This window comes from Castanea sativa, chromosome 1 (genome assembly GCF_040712315.1).
Source record: "Castanea sativa cultivar Marrone di Chiusa Pesio chromosome 1, ASM4071231v1".
In the NCBI taxonomy this organism is placed as follows: Eukaryota; Viridiplantae; Streptophyta; class Magnoliopsida; order Fagales; family Fagaceae; genus Castanea; species Castanea sativa.
Window position 1 is genome coordinate 19,643,380 of NC_134013.1, and position 23,266 is coordinate 19,666,645.

Consider the following 23,266-nt stretch of genomic DNA (forward strand, 5'->3'; position numbering starts at 1 on the left):
TCCTCGATGTTCAAGTAGTCCATCATCAGGCGAAAGGACTCACCAAGAACTTGAAAAGAGAAAAGAAAGGTTAGCAATGCTTAATAGGTGTAAACACTTAACGACGTAATGAAGAAATGTTAAGTAAAATACCTGCACTAGTTTATGAATATGGCAGCTAACGAATTCGTGAGAAGGGATAGATGAGAGACCCTTAAGCTCGTTGTCAGTAATGACATTATGAGCTCGTCCAAGGGCAGTAGCAGGGTCATCCCAAACACTGTTGCCAACCTTGGCCTTCCCTTTAGAGTGTGTAAATGGAGGATTGAAGGTCATCATCTCGAGAGAAGGTGTAGGAGAGGACAGAGTACCAAAGAGGGACAGGGGAGTAGAAGTCTCGCCCTTCTCTTCATCCAGCTTGCGTTTCTTTGATCCGGGGGTAATGTGAGATAGGGGTTCATTCTTCAAGCTCTTAACACGGGCATACTTGTCTTTGTTATACCTAGTGGTCATTCCTGTAAGAAGAAGGTTAGTAGGGAAAAAATCTAGAAGGGAAGACAGGAAAAGATGAAGAATTAAAAACCTACTCTTCTCTTCCTAGGCTATTTTCCCTAAGGCGGACGCAGAAGGCTCAGGTCTGAGGCAACACTCATACAAGTGACAAGGATCAAACAGCTCGTCGAAATCGTCAACTGTGAGTGCAAACTCAAAGGCAGCCTTAATTCGTCCTTGGTAGCGTTCCTCCAACAAAGGATGATCAACAATTGCACAAAAAAAAAGAAGAAGATCAGAAGGATAGCAAACTTAAAACAACCAGTTTAATGAAGAGGCAAGAGAGACGCACCAAAAGAATAAATTTCCCATTTCTGTAGCAACCACGGGACTTCACCCCACAGGTTGTCAGACATGGTTTCCCATCCAGATTTAGAAATGAAGAAATATAGTAATTTCCAGTCACGAAAGGAAGTAGGGAAGCTACGAACGATTCTAGACTCCCTATTCCAAGGTAGAAATTCAAAATACCCATAGAGGGTGGAAGGTTTTAAACGGTACAGATAATCAAATTTGTTTAAGGTAATCATGTCCCCATCATGGATAGATACCCAAATCAACATACAACCACTAATCGTCCTTCATGCATTAGGGACAAGCTGACCGGGTGCAATATTGAGAGTAGAAAGAAGTTGCATGATAAACGGATGAACAGGAAAATGGAGGCCGCAAAAAAAGGCAGCTTTGTAAAAACTCACCTCGCCATGAGCAAAGGTGCACGCTTTTTCGTTTGGATGAGGTAATCTTATAGTCACCCCTTTGGAAATTGAAACCTCTTGCGAATAAATTTCAAGTGTCTCAACTTGTAAGGACAAGACTCAGAGAGAGAATGAAATGGGATTGAAGACGAAAGAATTTTTGAAGAAGAAGAAGAGGGTTTTGAAGAAGAGGAGGGTTTTGAAGACGATGGGGGGTTTTGAAACTACAATCTCAAAATCTTTATCTGTGGACTCACCATTTGACGACAAACCAGTTTCTAACTCGCTGGACCTAACGTCGCTATCTCGATACTCTATGGCAGTCATCTCCAAATGTTGGGCAATTCAAGATTGACAAAGTAGAGGGTAAAGGCTAATCAAAATAGGCCTAAGAGCCCCACAGTCTTGAGGCACAAATAAACCGTAGCCTAGCAAAGAAGAACAAAACAGACAAAGCGTCCCTCTTAATAAAATCAAAATCAACCATTAAGGGAGGAAAATGAGTTTTACCGTACAGAAGGTGCAGAAACTCTCTTTTGGTTTCAGACTCCAAGCTTAATGTATAAGAAGAAGAAGAAGAAGAATATGAGAAGGCTTATTGATAAAAAAAAGAAAGAAGGAATTCAATGTGTGGATAACTCAAGGAAGACATATATGTGCGGCCAACACAAACATGAAACGTGGCGATTAGCTAATGAAAATGTTGCCCCATAGCAAATATGATGGGACGAGAATCTTGGGGCACGTACAAAGTGTTCTGCCCAAAACAGACTATCCATATTCCTTAGCTCGTCCAGGCGATAGACGACAAACGTATAAGGGGGGCAACTGACGAGTAGCATATGAATGGTCTTCCATTACCCGCAAACTGTCAATGACAGTAATGAGTAAAGGTATGGACGAGTGTATGTGCATTAACTCCAGGCAGCAATCAATGACCGGGCAATGAATGGCACAAAACCGTTACCATCGTCTAATAATGCAGAATTAAGGACCGATTACAAACAGAAAACGTTGGAGTTAATTTGCAATCATTAAGCATTGATTACCCAGCTGCAACATAATGGTATTATGAGTATTAACTCAGCCTAAGGCTATATAAAGCTAAGAGAAACAGGTAAAAAGACACAAACAGATAGCTACTATACAAATTATAGTTTTTCCAAAGAGAATAAGCTAACTTAAGCATCGGAGAGTCCTTGACAGGCCCTAAATCGGTGCCCTTATCTATTGCGTATTTTCTGTGAATCAGGTTTTACAGGTCGTCCATCATACTGACGAGGCAAATTCCTACTTCATCAATACTGATTTAATACTAAGACTAATAAGTGGTCATTAGTGTAATAGTCATTTACAATGATAAAAAGGGTCATTAGTTAAAATGTACACACACATATTTATATAAGGGGTCATTAGTTAAAATTTACAATGATTTTTTTTAACTTTCATGAAAAATATAAAAGGGGTAGACGGATTTTCAAAGTTTTTTTTTTTGGTATTGAAATCCTTTTGGCTTTGCCAATAGTAATAAACAAGTTTTTTGGTTTTCTTGAATCCTTTGATTATACAACTTAGATAGAATTAAGTAGAAAAACAATTATGACTTCTTGATACTTTTGGCTGAACATGCTCTCTCTCTCTCTCTCTCTCTCTTTATATATATATATATATATATATATATATATATATATATAAAGCAAGACTTAGGTTCAGTATTTAGATGTTGTTTCTTAGATTTCTCTTTTAAAATTTTGCCATGTAGATTTTTTTTCATTAGATGGAAGTGTATTTTTTAGTGAAATAGCCACATGATTGAATCTTAAAAGGAGAACCTAAAGAACAGTACCTAAGGTACTGTACTTAAGTTTATATATATAGAGGATCAAAAATTTGAGGAAGAATGTTGTTATAAATTATTACTTTCTAAAAATACATGTTATTGTGACATAAGTCATTATAAATACTCTTAAATTTATGATAAAATTGGCATTAAATTCATAGAACTATTTCCCCTTTCTCTTCCTTAAAAATGTTTTTTAAAAAATGTAATCGGTAAAAAATTTATTTTTAAGATGATTTTTTTATGAAGAGTGTTTTTACATGAGGAGTATGAGTTTTAAGAGTTATTTTTAAGTTGCCAAAGGCCTTGTAGCTGAATTGGCACCTTCTCATGTACAAAGTGCTTAGGGTCTAGGGGGAAAGGGTTCGAGTTGTAGGGTTAGTAGCATGTTATAATTATTTCTAAAAAAAAAGAGTTATTTTTAAATTTAATTAATTCTTGAATATGTTATTTTTTTCATTCTTATTATAGTAGTTTACATTTTTAAAATTTGCCATCAATAATGCTTTCATGTTATCCAAAAACAAATAATAAACACACACACACACACACACACACACACACACATATATATATATATATATTTATTTATTCGCTCTCTTTCTTTATAGATTAAGAGTTCATCCAACATCACTTATATTCAATTAAAGCTAAGAATGTAGTAAAAGTAAAGATAACAAAGGCAGAAATCATAAATTTGTTTTTCTCCGTTAAGAGAATTGACGTTGTTGTGTTTTTAATTACTAATTAGCCTAAAATGCAAATCACATTCTTTAATTTTGGTGAATATTTGTAGTTCATTTGTAATTTTAATTCTTAGGGTTAGCAGCATGTTATAATTATTTCTAAAAAAAAAAGAGTTATTTTTAAATTTAATTAATTATTGAATATGTTATTTTTGTCATTCTTATTATAGTAGTTTACATTTTTAAAATTTGCCATCAATAATTCTTTCATGTTATCCAAAAACAAATAATAAACATTTATTTAACAGTTTTTTTTATAATGTATAAACATTTTTTTTGTTATTTTTTCATGTGACAAATTACACACACACACACACACACACACACACACACACACATATATATATATATATATATTCTCTCTCTCTTTCTTTATAGATTAAGAGTTCATCCAACATCACTTATATTCAATAAAGCTAAGAATGTAGTAAAAGTAAAGATAACAAAGGCAGAAATCATAAATTTGTTTTTCTCCGTTAAGAGAATTGACGTTGTTGTGTTTTTAATTACTAATTAGCCTAAATGCAAATCACATTCTTTAAGTTTTGGTGAATTGTTGTATTTCATTTGTAATTTTAATCCTTAGGGTTAGCAGCATGTTATAATTATTTCTAAAAAAAAAAGTAATTTTTAAATTTAATTAATTATTGAATATGTTATTTTTGTCATTCTTATTATAGCAGTTTACATTTTTAAAATTTTCCATCAATAATGTTTTCATGTTATCCAAAAACAAATAATAAGCATTTATTTAACAGTTTTTTTATAATGTATAAACATTTTTTTTGTTATTTTTTCATGTGACAAATTATAAACATATATATATATATTTATTCTCTCTCTTTCTTTATAGATTAAGAGTTCATCCAACATCACTTATATTCAATTAAAGCTAAGAATGTAGTAAAAGTAAAGATAACAAAGGCAGAAATCATAAATTTGTTTTTCTCCGTTAAGAGAATTGACGTTGTTGTGTTTCTAATTACTAATTAGCCTATAATGCAAATCACATTCTTTAAGTTTTGGTGAATTGTTGTATTTCTTTTGTTATTTTAATCCTTAAAGTTTACGTTTGATTGTCAATTTTATATATTTGTTTGCTTCCATAAAAAGTTGATGTTAATCCTTCCAAAATATGTAAATATGTAATTTTTTTCATATTTTAATTTTAAAGGGAAAGTTACACTTTTCTACCATAAATTATATCACATTTTAAACTTACCCCTTAACTATAAGAATGCATGATCGCCCCCTAAACTAAAAACTGTGTAACACTTTACCCCCCTTATGTCACTTTCTCAGTTAAGTCTATAATCTTTCTTTTTTGTTTTTGGTTAAGTGGGGGGAAATTTCATTAAACTAACTAGCCATAAACGGTGAAGTATTGGCAATAAGTCTTAAGGAGTATAAACCCAATGCACCAGAATTGAAAATATTACAAAGTTCTTCTGAATAAGGAGAATCTAAAACAGCAAATGTCCCTAAAAAGTTGTAGCCTCCTTTGGCAAGATAGTCCGCACACCTATTCGCTTCCCGAAAGACATGGTTGATCTTGACTTGATGGAATTGATGAAGGAGGCACCTGCAGCCATTGATTGGAGAGGAGGAGGAGTTAATGGAATTTTCGGTAGAATGCATCAGGTCAACTACAATCATCTAATTCAACAAGCAATTGGGAGATGCCGAGCTGGGCAGCAAGCACCAAACCATCCTTCAGCACCCAAAGCTCAGCAGAAACACCTGAAGCAAACCCAACATTTCTCAAGTACCCCTTAATCCACTCCCCACGATGGTCTCGGATCAGACCACCCCCACCCGCCTTGCCAGGATTCCCAAGCGATGCACCATCCGAATTGAGTTTAAACCATCCAACAGGGGGTCTGTTCCAGCACACCTGAACTGCAACACCTGAACTGCAATAGTATGCCTTGTTTTCTGGACTTTACTTGGTTATCTCACCCTCTCTCTCTCTCTCTCTCTCTCACATGCATGCGCACAAACACCAAGTGCAACTCCAAGGTGTCAGTGAAGAGCTTGACAACAAGCTCACTCCTTAATCTCACCCATATTAGCCAACTGTAAAGCGATCCACTACTTTTGTCCTTAAGGTTCATCTATTTAGTGGATTTGACTCCTCAATTTCAAAGTAAACTTCAAGGGAGAGACATATATGATTCTAATTTCCAGAATATGCGAGAACCAAAAATAGAGAAAAAAAATCAATTAAAATTGCTACGCTTCAAAGTCGGGTCTAGTCTAAAAATCATTTATCTTTGCAAGCCTCATTTCTAGAACAAACCAATTCTTCCAAATGATCTTCTCCCTTCCTCCCCAAAATGGAATCCACAATCTTCTTTATATTACAATATTTTTGCCAAATGGATGTGCTTTCCATTATTGGGCATCCTCAACTTCACTTCATTCTACCCTATTTTCCATCCTTCTTGTTTTCACCCCAACCAAACACACCCTTAGTGGATTATGCCACTGATCCACCATTTCACTAAAAGACTCTCACTTGTTTAAAATTGTTGAGTTAATAATTAGTTTCTGTTTAAAAAAAAGTTCTAACTTAACAATTTTAAACAAGTGAGTATTTTAATGAAATAGTAGACCACATCACTTGTCCACCATAAAAACCTTATAATTTCTCCTAATACACATGCTTTATCTTTCCACCTTGATAAGTCTAACCATCACTGGAATAATATCCACTTTCGTCATCTGACTCAGCTTTCCTTTTATTAGACCCAACTTTCACACCACTATGATAAGCTTCATTGCCAATAGCATCACTATCAGCATGCCAAATTGAAGAACGAGCTCAAAGTTCCTAGCTTCATTTTCTTTTGTACCAATCTTGAAATAAAACAAGAACGGGTTATTTTTTCCACATATTAAAAAGAGAAAGAAATTTGACTAGCTTTTTTCGCTATTAAAATTTTTAATTAAAAAAAAAAACCCAAAAAAACTACATTGTTTTGTGATGAATTTACGGAAACATAGTCATAAGGGTCATATTGACAACAAATATTTTGAAGTATTAAGGACAAAATGACAAATAAAATTTTGGGACCACCCAAACCTAAAGAGTGCAATTTGCATTTTCTCCTATTAATTATCAGTATTTGCATATATGCACTAATATGAGAGAGAGAGAGAGAGAGAGTGAGAGTACAAAGATTTTCAAAGCAAAATTTAAAACCCAGACTATAAGAGAGTACAATTACACTTCTAGGTGCTTCAGGTCCTTCTTCCAAGTGATTTTGCAAAAACTTTTGTGTTGTCCAGAGTTTTCAAGGAAATGTTCAAAGACAACGTTTCCATGTACCAAAGAAAATAAGTTCTAGTAGCTACCCAACTTAACTAACTAAAAATCAAGCATAAACTCTGATGCCTTGGCCAGCATACTAGAAAATTGGTAGAACTCAAACTTAACTTTCTATTTACCATATTTACAACTCCATAATGCAAACTCAGTCATTAGCAACCATGGAATCCATCACACGGCTGCTCTCCAGTTTCTTTATCCGCAATCTGTTTTGGGGAGGAATGTTTTTGGCTGACAGAGACGCATCAACAATAACTGAGTCATCCTCTTTAAAGTCTCCTCTCAAAACTCCCATTGCAATTTCATTCTCAACCAACTGCTGTATTACCCTCTTCACTGGCCTCGCTCCAAAGTTCGGGTCAAAGCCCAACATCCCAAGAAGCTCAACAGCTTCCTTAGTGTAATGAAGATCAATATTCTTCTGTTTGAGCCTGTCTTTTAACCGATTCAGCTGAAAAGGGAAATAATATGTTAAAAATGTAATTTTTATGACGATAGAAAAAGGAGTTTTCTAACCATGGGATTGCATTAGCAATAAATAAACTCTTAAAAAAAATTAAGAAAGACAGAAAGATCATACTTCAGCTTGCTGTAATAAAAGCAAGAGTCAATGTACAAAAATATTCATATGTACATTAAAACAGGCCTGGGTTAAATTAGATATGTTCAAGAAAGTTATAAAAGACTTAACACTATTTCAGTCTGACCCTACCTTTTGCAATCCCTATAGGGAAATTGAAGTTTTGGATGTGTCACTCAATCAGCATGAGATTATATGTGAACAATTGTCCTACATGTAGCAGTATGATCTCATGCTTCCTCTAGATGGTCATGAAAATCAGTGACTAGTATTATTTAACAATAAGACCACAATCAACAAGTAGGATCCTCTCCCTAGAATTTGGTGTTGGTTATACTCTCCCTCCCCCCTCCCCCAGGGGCAGGGCCCAAAAAGAAAAAGAAAACAAAAACTATGCATGAATGAGTGCATCACACTGCAAGTCTTGCACTTACTTGCAGTAGGCTAATGAAGGCATTTAAGGATGATCAGCATAAGCCTCATTAAAAGAACACAACAAACTTTTATATGACCTTATGGAGAAGATTATTTACCTGTATCTCGACTATTTTACTTATTTCATTGGAGTCCAGGGGCTGGAACACAATATACTCATCGATTCGATTCATGAATTCTGGACGGAAAGTTTGTCTAGCCAATTCAACAACTTGTTTTTTCATCATTTCGTAAACTGCTTCCTTGCTATCGTGTGAGCTACTAAGAGTCTCAAGTATATAATGGGAGCCAATGTTCGAAGTCATTATCACAACACAATTCGTGAAACTAACAGTCCGTCCTTGAGAATCAGTTATCCTTCCATCATCCAACAATTGTAACAAAATGTTGAAGACATCATGATGTGCTTTCTCTATTTCATCAAAGAGTACTACAGAATAAGGCCTTCGACGAACCACCTCAGTTAACTGGCCACCTTCTTCATAACCAACATAACCAGGAGGGGCTCCAACTAAGCGTGAAACTGCATGCTTCTCCATGTACTCGCTCATATCAATCCTGACAAGAGCATTTTCCGTGTTAAAGAGATAACCAGCTAAGGCCTTTGCAAGCTCTGTTTTCCCAACACCTGTAGGGCCCATGAACATGAAACTCGCTATGGGCCGATTTGGGTCAGACAACCCTGCCCTTGATCGTCGGATAGCATCTGCAACTGATTTAACTGCAAGATCTTGACCAATCACCCTCTTGTGAAGAACCTGTTCCAGATGGACTAGTTTGTCTCTCTCTGATTGCTGAAGATTTGATAAGGGTATACCAGTCCATTTGCTTACAATCTCAGCGATATCAAGATCAGTGACCTCTTCTCGAAGCAAAGATTTTCCAGACTTCCGGAAGTCAGCAAGATTCTTCTCTGCCTCTTCTAATTGGCGTTGAAGGGACATTAGAGTTCCATATTTGAGTTCAGCTGCACGATTTAGGTCATACTCACGCTCAGCAGCTTCCATCTCCAGGTTAACTCTATCAATCTGCAAATATTGAAAAAGATATGAATCAAAAAATATGGAAAAATATGAAGATATTTCTCGAGTCAAAGAATTCTTACACCAAGTGAATAATTATTAATTACCTCGTGTTTTATTGATCTTATCTTTGTCATGAGAGCCTTCTCACGATCCCACTGTTCAGTTAATTCTTTCTGTTTTTGTTTAAGCGAAGTTAAATCATTTTCCAGTTTGCTTAACCTTTCTTTGGATGCTTTATCAGTATCGTTTTTAAGAGAGAGCTTTTCCATCTCCAACTTCAGAATAGCTCTGTCTACTTCATCCAACTCTGTAGGCTTCGAAGTGATCTCCATTTTCAGCTTTGCAGCGGCTTCATCAACAAGATCAATGGCTGAAAAAAAATAAAAAAATAAAAAAATAAAAAACTAAATTAGAAAACGCAAAGTGAATAGTGTTGAAGATGATGCCAAATGATAATCATTTCTCAAGCTTAGCAAATGAAAAGTAGCTCTTTTCCAAACTAGGTGTTATGTGCAAAGAGTTGAAGTCAAGTCCTTCCCTTCGTTTGAGCCTTTGAAGTTTGATGCAAGACAATTAGAACAAAATTATACAGGAAGATAAAGTATAGGAACCTCCAAGTCAGCACCTAGAATTGCTTGAAGTCAGCACCAAGCAAGGAAAAACGGCTAGGAGTCAGCAGCTAAGGTTGGTTGCAGTCAACGCCAGACCAAAGAAACCAAAAGGCTACTTTCTATTCATCTCTAAATCATCTTCAAAAGGAGTACAATAATTTGATTATATAGGAAAAACTAAATCCTAATTCTAATTGGTGTAAGAAACCCTAATTGCCTTATTACAAAAATAACTTTGCTTCCAAATAAAAAAAATACTAATAGCCTAATAAACTACTAGGACCTAAAACATAAAAATACAATTGACTTGAAAAAATAAATATATTAAATTAAATAAAAATCTCCTTGTGTCTCCCGTATCAAAGTTACTATCTCATGCTCAGCTGCAGGGCGTTTAAGCCTGTGTTCTTGGCTTGCTCTAAATGACCTATTATTTAGACTGGTCTCAGTTATTAGCCATCAAAACAGTTTTGTTTCTGTCACAGTAGCTGCATTCCGTTTCTGTATTAGTTATTCTGTTTTAATTAGTTGTAACAAAGACTTGATTTGTTTGGCTCTAACTATCTTAGGGCTTGTATTTAAATACTCATACTTATACACGATGACCATTGAGAAAAATGAACTAGTTCTCGTTTCCTCCATAGTTAATTCTCTCTGTATGTTAGTTCATCATAAGCTTCCATCTGTCTTGTTTTCAATTTCTTTCAAATAGTAGACGCATAAACTTTATGATTTTAATAGCACCAAACTTCTACTTTATTTTTGTGCAGATTTGAACAAGATTTTAAAAGGAAACATATCTCCCTGGAAAATACCAAGCTCAGAGGATTACATGGAGGAAAAAATAGAAAACACAAAAAGCTGTTTGCTCCTATATTAGACTTTCCAGAACACCCCAGTTCTTATAGCTTAGCAAGAGAGAAAACATGTGTCACATGTCATAAATAATGTCAATGATTGGTCAAATCCATCCAGAAAGGGCACTATTGCAAGAGCTATTAGAGCACAAATAAAGATATGTAAAGTTTTTTAACTATTAAAAAGAAAAAGAAGAACAAAAGAACAAAACAAGGGAAAACCTTTTTCAAAAAAAAAAACTGATTCCAAATCCAGAAGTGGAACAATGCCTCTGACCAGGAAAAAGTTTTGAATTCTTTAATAGGAATGAACTGTGCTTTTTTTTTTTTTGATAAGTAGGAATGAACCATGCTATTATCCATTTAGAAAACCGCATCTCAATTAATTGGCAAGTGAATGCCTAGCAAGGAAATAATTAACATAAAACTATTTTGTCAGCTGAAATTAACATCCAATATCAAACACTTAAGTTACAATTTACCTTTATCTGGCAAAAACCGTCCTGTGATGTATCGATCTGCAAGAACTGCTGCTGAAACAAGAGCACTGTCTGATATTTTAACACCATGATGCAGCTCATATCGCTCTCGCAATCCACGAAGAATGGATATTGTGTCTTCAACAGAGGGTTGATCACAGAATACTTGTTGAAATCTACGTTCAAGTGCAGGATCCTTCTCAATGTATTTTCTGTACTCATTCAATGTAGTTGCTCCTATACATCGAAGCTCACCTCGCCCAAGCATCGGTTTCAACAAGTTCCCGGCATCCATTGCACCACCTGTAGCACCTACAGGCATATCATCAACAAAGATACCATATAAGATTCAACAAAAGGGCATAATGCATTACATTGTAATTTGGGCATACATGCCACATTAACATGTAGCTAATACATGCAAATTGGTGAACGTACACATATGCATGTGCAAATGACTGATTGTCATTTGCGCTTTCACATAGTAAATCAATCATGCTCTAGGCAGCAACATATATACAACAGAAAAAGAAAACAGAGATTGTGCATACGTCAGATTCTATATGAGAGGAATCTAGCTCCATAGGAAACACAGAATAAGGGTACAAACCTGCACCAACAACAGTATGAATCTCATCAATGAATAAGACAATCTGCCCATTTGAAGCAGTGACCTCCTTCAAGACAGCTTTCAACCTTTCCTCAAAGTCTCCACGAAACTTGGCACCAGCAAGCAATGAACCCATATCTAGGGAGATTAACTGTACACCACGAGAGAAACAAAAATTAAATTCAAATTTTAACTGATTAAAAATTTCAGTAGTAAACAATGAAGTAAATTCATGGTAAATCTATCAAAAATTAACAATACAGAAAGCTTAGTTTGAATTGTTATATAAACATGTCCTAAATAGTTCCATCTGCTGGGATTAGAACAATTATCTACAAAACTGGATTCATAATCCTAATCAATTGTGATGACAAACATGACATATTGTGATGAATATATACAACAGGCAATAGGTTCAGTCAATCAAACTCCAATCTCAACTGAATCTGTTCCACCAACGCCCAGATCTAAGATGTCATGGATTGGATTAAAAAAAATCATATATGTAGTACAATTGTAATCAACTCTTCAGTCAAACATTGGATGTTTAAGTCCAATACCTACTACTTAAAGTACTGTGGAAGATTTACATTCCGATGGAAAGGCAAATCTTAATTTCATTTAAATGTTGTAAAACTATTCTTATTGATTTCAAAATCTGCTAAGCCATCAAATATATATGATAAGGCAAATTTTATCTCATGTATTGCTTAATTACACTATACAAACACATTATGCCTAAAGAAAAAAAAAGTTTGGACTCAAAAAACCATAGCAACATGGCTATGGAGTTGTCTTAGAATTGTGTTAAAGAACTCCTAAGAAAGAACGATGATTTAAAACTACTTTCTTTCTCTTTTTTTTGTGGGAGGGGGGTAGGGGGAGGGGAAGGGTTCAGAACCTAGTGCCACTAAGCCACAAGGCTCTTGGCAAGAGAGGATCCAAACTTAATAAAAAATAAAGGGTAAATTACACCACCCTCCCTTCAGGTTTATTGAATGGCACTCCCCCCCTTGAGATTTGTATAAATGCAAAAGTTTAGTCCATGCCCTCTCAAAATGAGATAAAACTAACAATATATATATATATATATATATATATATATATATATATATATATATATATATTAAAGGATTATTACCCAAATTATGGATGACATGACACTCCCCTCCAGGTTTGTGGATTTATAACTCCTCCCTAGATATGTATAAATTACTATGAATCTTTTTTAAAATGGAATATTCTGTTAGTGAAAAGTTCACAGTTGCATTTATAACAAACCTTGAGGGGGGTTTCATTTCTTGAAAGTAGAAACATTTGGGGGAAAGTGTCAGTTTGTAAACCTCAACGGAGGTGGATGTAATTTACTCAAAAATAAATAACAAATTTGACAAAAGAACTTTACTACCTTCCGATTCAACAGTGGTTCGGGAACATCCCCTCGTACAATTCGTTGAGCTAATCTGAAAAGGATATTAAAATTATTGGTGCAAATTTATAACAAATGGATATGCAGGTTATCATGAAGTTCGCTATAGCCCAGCACTCAATGTCACAAGTAAATAAACTACAATGATACTAGCATATGCATACAAGAAATGGTCAACATAACTAACACTTCAAAATGGCTGCCTGAGTGAACAGAAGAATAGTTCATGAGAGGAAAATAGTGAATGGATGAAATTGAAACACCAAATTCAAATGCACAAACCTAACTGGTATGATTCCTTGAAGAACGTAAAGATATCATGTTACAATTTCTATATTATCAAGAAAGAGTTGGGTTAAACCAAAGCCTAATTTAAGTTATCATCATAAAGCATCATATAGGCCATTTGTATTAAAACTAACTAGTTTTCTTAACAATTTTATGTTCCAGATAGAGCACAGCATTGATAGCAAATGTCTTCTCCATAAAAGTATTTCACGCTCCACATTCTACATTACAATAAGGCAGAAAAGCAAACTATAGCCAAACACTGGTGGAATAAGCTTGAGTGAGTTGCTCCCCCAACCCCAAAAAAAAACCTTCAATTCTCTCATCTAGACTTAAATCAATGTAAAATCCTCCTATCCTACATAGTTGGTCTTGATTAAATAAGCCATCTATGTATTTCCTTTTCTTTTCTTTTCTTATTTTGACAAATCCTTCTATATATTTTCATTTAATTATTTAGTAATACCATTTCTCATGATTTGAATTTGCAAGGTACCAAATATAAGTAGCGTTTTACCATAAGTTGACATTAGTAAGGTGGAAAAAAAAAAGGAAAAAGAAAAAAAGAGAGAATAGCCAAGAGCTATTAGTTCTTTTCTTTCCATTATTTCTTTGACGTTTATCGTAAAGAGTGAATTAAAAAGATCTGATAAAGAACTAAACTGTCTGATAGCAGCAGATACTTACATATATACATAAGATCACCTAAGGCACAACTTTTTCTTGTACTTGTCAAAACTAAGATGAAGCATGATTTTCCATAAGTGAAACACACAGAGCACTTCAAAAAACATACCCTTCAGCAATGGCAGTCTTCCCCACACCAGGTTCACCAATAATAACAGGATTATTTTTTGTTCTCCTAGATAATATCTGTATACAACGGCGAATTTCGTCGTCTCGACCTATAACAGGATCAAGTTTGCCTCGCCTTGCAAGTTCTGTCAAGTCATTCCCATATTTCTCCAACGCCTCATATTTTCCTTCAGGATCTATGTACAACAAGAAACGAGAGTGTGAGATAAAGGTAACAAGTAACAAAAACAGCACTAGAAGGTGGGATTACAATGTTGTTAAAGATCAACCTGAGGTGGAAAATTGGAAAAGAATGTCAAAAAAGAGTTTCAAGATGATCTCAATTTTCCCCTTATATATTCTCTGACATCTTAAGAACCTCTGTCCTTACTGCTGTCAACTTAAGAAGTTTAACAGGGAATCCTAAAAAAGAACTAGAATATTAAGATTAGCTGCTTTGTTATGAGTTGAGCATCACAGTACCTCAACTAGAAAACGAGGGTGTTATGCAATAATTTCCTAAAAAAATGCAACAAAAATCTTGACCCAATTACAGATCCCAATAGCCACATTTGAGAAAAAAGATGTCCTGCATAACAAAAAAAATGAAAAGCAGGAGCAACCTAAAACAGTACTTCATATTCTTACATGATATGTGGTAATAAATTTAGTAAATACTATCTTTTGCTGCTTGCCAGTCAGCCCTAGCTCAAATGACGCTTCCTGCTCTCATAAAAATGGGTGGAGAATGAGGTCATGAGTTCAAAATCTATTGGGTGCATGTGTAATTTACCAATAAATAAAAGACTATCTTTTGCAGCTTCCATATTTTGTTCCATTATATGTACAATTCATGCATATTGTTTTTGAATAAAATGGCATTAAGATGCTAAAATATCTGCAGAACTAGAACTACAAGAGATTGAATTTGTACTTTGATCGGTTACTCTCTGACTTCCGCGAACAGCACTAACAGCATCCTTCAAATCCTTCTCACTGAGCTGGAGGTCACTAAATAACTTCTTTCCAAACCTCTTGTCAGAATAGAATGCCAACACAAGATGCTCCACTGACACAAAATCATCTCCCATTTCTTTCTTATGCTTGTGGGAATTGTCCAAGAGGATAGTAAGATATGAGCCCATTATAGGGCCACTAGTGTCACCCACGACCTACCACAAAGAAAAATGATCACATTTCCAGGAAAAAAAAAAACCAGCAGTAACAATGACTACAGGGTAGAATACAAAAACCACCCTTGAGGTTTGGGCTAATGTCAGGCACTACCCAGACTTTTCAAAAAACATCCAATTTGCCCCCTAAGCATAAAACACACTTAACACAGTTCGAAAGTTTCCCTCCTACTCCAAGCCTATTTCTGCTTCCTTCTCCATCTGTGTCTTTTGTTCATCTACTATTTACAACCCAGAAACTCCCCTGTGCATATAATTGCCACAATACAAACACTGTAGGACTGCATTGTGACAATTAACTTGACCGCAAATTAATTTAAGGGGAAAGGAGCACAGACAATGTTAAGTGCGGTTTGTACTTGGGGGCAAATTGGGCCGTTGTATTTTACCCAATACTATATCATGATCAAAGCAACTACCTTTGGTTGCTTAGATATAAAGTCATCTGTAGCCTGCAGAACTGAAGTGTTGTCAAGTCCTGCCTTGGTGAATATTCTCCTGGCTAACCCATCCTTTTGCTCCAGAAGGGCTTTCATCAAATGCTCAGATTCCACCACTTGTTGTTTGCTAGCCCGTGCAGCATTGACAGCGTCAACAAGTCCCTCCCATGCCATCTCAGTGAACTCTGATGGATTAGCCTGATTTTGAATTTTAAAAAAGGGATAAAGATAAAGAGTTTCATACTTAGCAAGCATACTAAAATCTGTACCAGACAAAGAAGGACGTTCTACTACTATATATGTTGAACCAAGAGACTAAAGCCTTAGGACAATCTCAAAGCAATGGGTTAAACTACACCATTATCAAAATTAAAATGACAAATAAATTAACCAAATTTTATAAGACCAAAACTCAACAATTGTATTAATCAATTACTTGTTTTTGTTAGAATAATCGTGAAAACAATTAAATTCATCCTTTCCTAACCGCTTAAGCTTATAGGAGTATTGTTGATTTATCATGATATCAAATCCGATGCTCTGAGTTCAAACTCAGTTTTCACTCTACCTTTCTTTCATTTAAAATCTCACATGCTGAGCCACCTATTAATGAGAAGTGTGGGCCCACTTGTGAGAGAAGTATTAGAATAATAATTTAATGATTAAATTCAATAAACCAAAATACACACACACACACAAACAAACCATCCAATATGATTATCTAACAAAAAAAGCACATAAGGGTCCTCATAAATTTTCATCCAATATGATTATCTAACAAAAAAGCGCAAAAAGGGTGTTCATAATTTTTCAATACAAGAATCACATAAATTTTTTTTTTTTCTTTCTTGTATGCTTTGTGTTTGTATAAATGCGTGAATGAATGAAACAAGGTAGTTGAGTATTGTATGAATTGGAACCTGAGACCCGTTGGAGGCGGAGTAGAAGGAGGGTGTGGAAGCATGAAAATGGCGCGTGAAAGTGTTGGCCAGAAACTTAGCCGAAGCGACATTGCTGTCCGATACACCACCGCCAAAAACACGAGGGCGAGACGAAGAGGGTAGAGAATTACGAAGGATATAAGAGGAGAGTGGGCGAGGGTGAGAGTGTGAGAGTCGAGGAGCAGTGGCTGTGGCTGTGGCTCCTATAAGGGACTTGCTCAGCCTTGAAGAAGCTCTTCTGCTTGCCATTTTTTACTTTCTTTTTCTTTTCTTTTATTTTTGGTTCAAATGTAAGAGAAGATGTGGGTTTTTAAAAGCTTGGGGAAGAGGCAAAAGGAAGGTAGTAGAATTAATTGATTCTTTTTTTTTTTCTTTTTTCTTTTTTCTTTTAAGGAGAGTTGTGGAATTGTTTCGGACCTTCTTCTTGTTTCGTACTAGTAGCTAGTAGCTAGTAGCTATGTTGGCATAAACGGGTCCCACTACCGATTCTTGCCAACTCAAAATTAATTAAAGCCAAAAAAAAACAGAAACAAAACGTACATTTATGAGCAATTTCTTTTTCGATATTAATATAATTTTTTTTTATACAACCCTTTTTTAAAAACGGTATAGTAAGAGTCCGTTTGGATAGAACTTATTTTGCTGAAATTAAAAACTGAAAACACTGTAGCAAAATAATTTTTAAATGTGTGAATAGTACTGTGAGACCCATTTTTAATGAAAAAGTTGCTGAAAAGTAAAATTTGTGGGACCCATAAACAGTGCATTTGTGCATTGTTCATGACTGAATAGTCAAATCTTGCGGCTGGGTTTAAAAAAAAAAAAAAAAAAAAAAAAGGAAGCAGAACGCGAACGTGGGACGCAGACGTGGGATCCAAACGCCCTCTAAGTGTATGGAAAGAGTGGAGTGGGCTTTTTTTTACAAAGGATCATGTTAAAATTGGGTTTTCTGAAAGGTTGGGTCAAGTTTATAATGGGTTGTGTTACTACTCCTTCTTTCTCTGTTCTAATTAATGAGAAACCTCATGGTCATATTATACTTAGTAGGGGTTTCAGACAAGAAGACCCTCTATGGCCTTATTTATTTTTCTTATATGCAGAAGGTTTCACCTCTTTATTACAACATGTTGAGGCGAAAGGGAGGATACATGGTGTTTCTATTTGCAGACGGGCGCCCTCTATTTCCCATTTACTTTTTGCAGATGATTCACTTATTTTTTGTCGTGCTTCTCATGTTGAGATAGGTGTGATTAATGATATCTTGACCCTTTATGAGGAAGCTTCGAGGCAATGTAGTAGTTTGGAAAATCCTCTGTTTTTTTTCAGTAGTAATACTTCTTTGATTCAACGGGAGGTAGTCAAGGTTCATCTTGGGGTGAAAGAGGTAGAAATATTTGAGTCTTATTTGGGTCTTCCTACGCTTATTGGGAGGACTAAATACCAGACTTTTGCATATCTAAAAGACACAATTTGGAAAAAAATTACAAGATTGGAGAGGTAAAATGTTGTCGAAAGCGGGAAAGGAGGTGTTGATTAAAGTAGTGGCTCAAGCAATTCCAACTTATACTATGGATGTGTTTCTTTTGCCTATAAAATTATGTAATGAGTTGAACACTATGTGTGCTCAATTTTGGTGGGGGCAAACAAATAATGAGCGTAAAATCTATTGAATAAGTTGGGACAAGGTTTCTCTACCAAAGACACAGGGAGGTATAAGATTCCGTAACTTAAGGGTTTTTAATCTAGCAATGCTGGCCAAGCAAGGGTGGCGATTGCTCAAGGAACCTGATTCTCTTCTTCACCGCTGTCTCAAAGCGCGTTATTTCCCAAAGGGCAATTTTCTTGAAGCTCAGGATTGTCAAAATAGTTCTTACACCTGGAAAAGTATTATGGCTGCAAAAGAGACATTAAATATGGGTATTTGCTGGTGTGTGGGGAATGGAGATAGTATTCGGGTCTACCATGATAATTGGCTTCCTCATCACCCTTCAAAGAGAATTCTTCAGCCTTTAACCTCCTTGAACAGAGATATGAGGGTGTCTGAATTAATTGATTTTGATGCTCATGGATGGAACCGGCCACTTATTTTTCAGCTCTTCAATTATGCAGATGCCTCGGCCATTTTAAACACTCCTCTTAGCTATCGTTTGCCACCGGATGAACTGTATTGGTTTCATTCGAAAAATGGTTGCTATTCGGTGAGGAGTGGGTATCAAGTAGCCCGTCAGTTGATTCGGGAAGAGAATTGGGCTGAATCATCTACTGGGATGGTAGGACAGAGGGTCTGGAGGAAATTCTGGAAGCTAAAAATTCCTAATAAAGTGAAGATCTTCGGGTGGAGGGCCTGCCATAATGCGCTGCCTACCGGTCAGAATTTATTGAAGCGTAAAGTGTTAGATGTGGCTACTTGTGAGATGTGTACTCTGACCAATGAGGATTGTATTCATGCTCTTTGGGAGTGCGGAGTGGCTCAGGATGTATGGGCTGGAAGTTTGATGGGAATGCAGAAGTTAGCAACGCAGTAGGCCTCTTTTTTACATTTGGTTGAGAAATTGTTGGATGAGAAGCCCATGGAGGTATGTGAATTGTTTTTGGTGCAGGTGTGGCTTATCTGGAATCAACGGAATTTGTTGGTGCACGGTGGACAAGTGCAGGATCCCTCCGTTATTAATAGGCGAGCTAAGGATTTTTTAGAGGAGTTTCAACGATCTCAATCTAGGCTATCGATGCAGTATAGCAGGGCACATCCAAGTTCGTGGCTGCCTCCTCCTACTGAGCACTTTAAACTCAATTTTGATGCTGCTGTGTTTTTGAACCCGCCGTCCACTAGATATGGAGCTGTCATTCGCAATGCGAATGCTGAAGTGATGGCCTCTTTATCTGTCCGAGGTCCGCCGGCTGTTGATAGCAGTGAAGCAGAGCTACTGGCATGTCGGAGGGCTTTACAGTTTGCTATTGAGGTGGGCATTACTGATGTTGTCATAGAAGGGGATAATGCTATGATCATGGGGTCCATTGCAAAGAAGGAGATCTGTGAAGCTCGGCTGGGGCACATTTTTAATGATATTCAAGCCTTGTTGACGGAATTATCATGGTTTTCTATTAGTAGTGTTAGACGAGAAGCTAATCGTGTGGCTCATTTGTTAGCTTGCTATGCCAGACATATTTAGGAGGATGTTTTTTGGATTGAGGATTCTCCTCTCCGGCTTTAGAAGCTTTGTATTTTGATCTTGCTCATATTCATTAATGAAGTTTGGTTTCCACTTCAAAAGAAAAAAAAAGTGTAAGGACAGAGATAATTCGGTATCTTTAACAGAAGTATGTTTCAAAAAATTGGTAGAAAAATACATAAATATAGAAATAATAGAACATGTACAATACATTTATATTTTAAAACTTCGTCATAAGAATACAGACATATTTACCCTATGTTTTCTTTAGAGATAAATACAATGATTTAAAAAAGAGTGAACTTAAAAAAGAAAATTGATTATATAAAAAAATTTTGATTATATATAAAAAAAAAATAAAAAATAAAAAGTAGGCTCGCAGATGGCAGATGAAATAGGGTAGATGAATTTTACTGATGCTGAATATTTGATAACCTCTAGCCCTCATAGCAATCTTTCGGCTTTAGAGTTTCACTTTTATCATTATTTAACTGCCGTATTTATGTACGGATTTAACAATTATTCCTAATAATCAGGAATGAAACTTTTTGTGAGGTGCCGAGGACCCAGGAGCCCGAGGACCCGAGGAAGGGAAGGCTGACACGTAGCAAGCAAGAGGATAGGAAGGAATAAGGGAATTCACCTGACAATACCCGAAGATGAGGTGGCATGGACACTGGTAACATAAGGGAAATATTGCACATATCTGAATGTGGCAGGATAACCTAGAAGATTGCATTAAATGGCTGGCACCAACCTTTCTGGCCGCATTAATTAGAAAATACCAGCTTTGTCCGTTGCATTAATGTAGATATGACCTGAACAGTATATAACGCAGAGTTAGAGCTTTGTCCTACTACCGACAGACAGGTGTCGGGGGGGAAAAGCTTGATAGATGGCAAGGTGTAAAGTTGAGATGAGAGGAACAAATGACATAAATAGGGGCTAAAAGAGATGGAAAGGGGATTTTTGGTTGTTGGACCCTCTCTACCAAATATATTGTATAAGGACCTTTGATCAGGGAACCAGCAGTAGGAGCCTTAATGGGTTGGTGAGTTTTTAGGTCCTTACACTAGGTATATTTGAGAATCAGACTACAAATGTGAGTTTTTTTAATTGTTAGAGCATCAGCAGCGGAAATGGAGAATGTCAAATGTAAGCCTATTTTACCATTCAGGCCCAAAATGTCCACTTCATTAGAAGTTGTAAGATATAAGTATTGAAAAAAAAAAAAAAAAAAAAAAACACACAATTGTGCTCCAGTGCGATTCTAAATGTAGAATCGCACTGTAACTCAATGGTAAAAACAAAAATTGTTTTTTAATCAGTTTGGTCTTCGCGATCTCTCCTCTCTCGTTATTTCATAATTTTCATTATCTTTTGGCTCTCTCTTCTTCAACGGAATGGAGGCTCGATCAGCTTCTGTGGTGGAGGCGTGGAAGTCGGGAGTTTGTTCATGGGTTTTCGGCGTGGGTTTGTTCATGGGTTTCTGTGGATTTGTTCATAGGTTTCTAGCGTTTGGGTCTGATTTGGGTGGCATTTGGGTGGTTGGATTTAGGTCTGATGGTTGTGATTTTTACCGATGGGTTGGGGGATTTGTTATAATGGGTTTGATGGTGGGTTTCGGTGTTTGCTTGGTTTGTTTAGTAGTGGGTTTCAGTGAAGATGATGATGATGATGAGGAAGAGTTGGTGAGAACAAATGGGTTTGGGATGAATAGAGACGGCGACGACAGAAGTAGGGGATGGCGATGGTGGTGGCAGCGGCGGCTTGAAGACTGGGTTAGTGGCTGTGGATTTGCTTGGGGTTTGGGATGAGTTTCTGTGTTGGGTTTTTTTTTTTTTTATAAACTGTGTTGGGGTTTTGGGTCTTCACGGTGGTGATGGAGGTGAGGAGAGAGAGAGAGAGAGAGAGAGAGAGAGAGAGAGAGAGACAAAAATTAGAGACATAAATATATTTTATTGTATAAATATATTATTTTAATGTATTGTATAAGAAAATAAAAGTTAGGATGCTGAGAGTATTGTAAAATGGTATGGTATAATTGATAAAGTAGCTTTTTTAGATGGTAAAATAGGATAAGATGAGAGAAATCATTGTGGATGCTCTTAGTTACGTGTGTGTACTGTACGAGTATGTTACGCGTTTTTATCAACTAGGCAAATAGATTATCTATTATATATATATATATATATATATATATATATATATATTAAAATTCATTTTTTTTATAAAGAAAGAGAAAGATTCTCATGAGAGCAAGAGGTGACAAGAAAAAAAAATGTAATGGAAAAAAAAATTTAATGGAATACAAAACTATAGTAACTATGTAAATATATACTGTTACTATAGCAATTTTTTAAATTTACACATATTTATATCAATAATGTTATTACTATACTTTTTTACATACACTTAGCTACAACTGTCCTATGTGACAGATTGTGAGTGGTAGAGAAAAAATTGTAAGTTCATATAATAGTGAGAATGTCAAATGTAAGCCTATTTTACCATTCAGGCCCAAAATGTCCACTCCATTAGAAGTCGTAAAATATAACTATTGCAAAAAAAAAACAAACAAACAAACAAACAAACAATTGTGCTCTAGTGGGTTTGTTCATGGGCTTTTGTGGGTTTGTTCATAGGTTTCTGGCATTTGGGTGGTGTTTGGGTGGTTGGATTTAGGTCTGATGGTTGTGATTTTTACCGATGGGTTGGGGGATTTGTTCTAATGGGTTTGATGGTGGGTTTCGGTGTTTGCTTGGTTTGTTTGGTAGTGGGTTTTAGTGAAGATGATGATGATGATGAGGAAGAGTTGGTGAGAACAAATGGGTTTGGGATGAATAGAAACAGCGACGATTGAAGTAGGGGATGGCGATGGTGGTGGCAGCAGCGGCTTGAAGACTGGGTTAATGGCTGTGGATTTGCTTGGGGTTTGGGATGAGTTTCTGTGTTGGGTTTTTTTTTTTATAAACTGTGTTGGGGTTTTGGGTCTTCATGGTGGTGATGGAGGAGAGGAGAGAGAGAGAGAAAAATTAGAGAGACATAAATATATTTTATTGTATAAATATATTATTTTAATGTATTGTATAAGAAAATAAAAGTTGGGATGCTGGGATTATTGTAAAATGGTATGGTATAATTGATAAAGTAGCTTTTTGGGATGGTAAAATAGGATAAGATGAGAGAAACCATTGTGGATGCTCTTAGGTACGTATGTGTACTGTACAAGTATGTTACACGTTTTTATCAACTAGGCAAATAGAT

The 23,266-nt window shown here is 35.8% G+C and overlaps 1 protein-coding gene across 1 annotated transcript; it reads right to left on the bottom strand.

Annotated features, from left to right (window-relative positions):
• Nucleotides 1-6,998: 6,998 nt before the first annotated feature.
• On the bottom strand, nucleotides 6,999-17,086 carry LOC142622010 (chaperone protein ClpB4, mitochondrial). The gene is made up of 10 exons (XM_075795416.1): nucleotides 16,809-17,086; nucleotides 15,868-16,086; nucleotides 15,190-15,427; nucleotides 14,257-14,452; nucleotides 13,152-13,206; nucleotides 11,744-11,894; nucleotides 11,137-11,445; nucleotides 9,291-9,556; nucleotides 8,260-9,189; nucleotides 6,999-7,597 (listed from the first exon to the last, which is right to left on the bottom strand). The coding sequence occupies exons 1-10, from the start codon at nucleotides 17,076-17,078 to the stop codon at nucleotides 7,292-7,294; spliced, it is 2,940 nt and encodes a 979-aa protein (XP_075651531.1). The 5' UTR covers nucleotides 17,079-17,086; the 3' UTR covers nucleotides 6,999-7,291.
• Nucleotides 17,087-23,266: the final 6,180 nt, after the last annotated feature.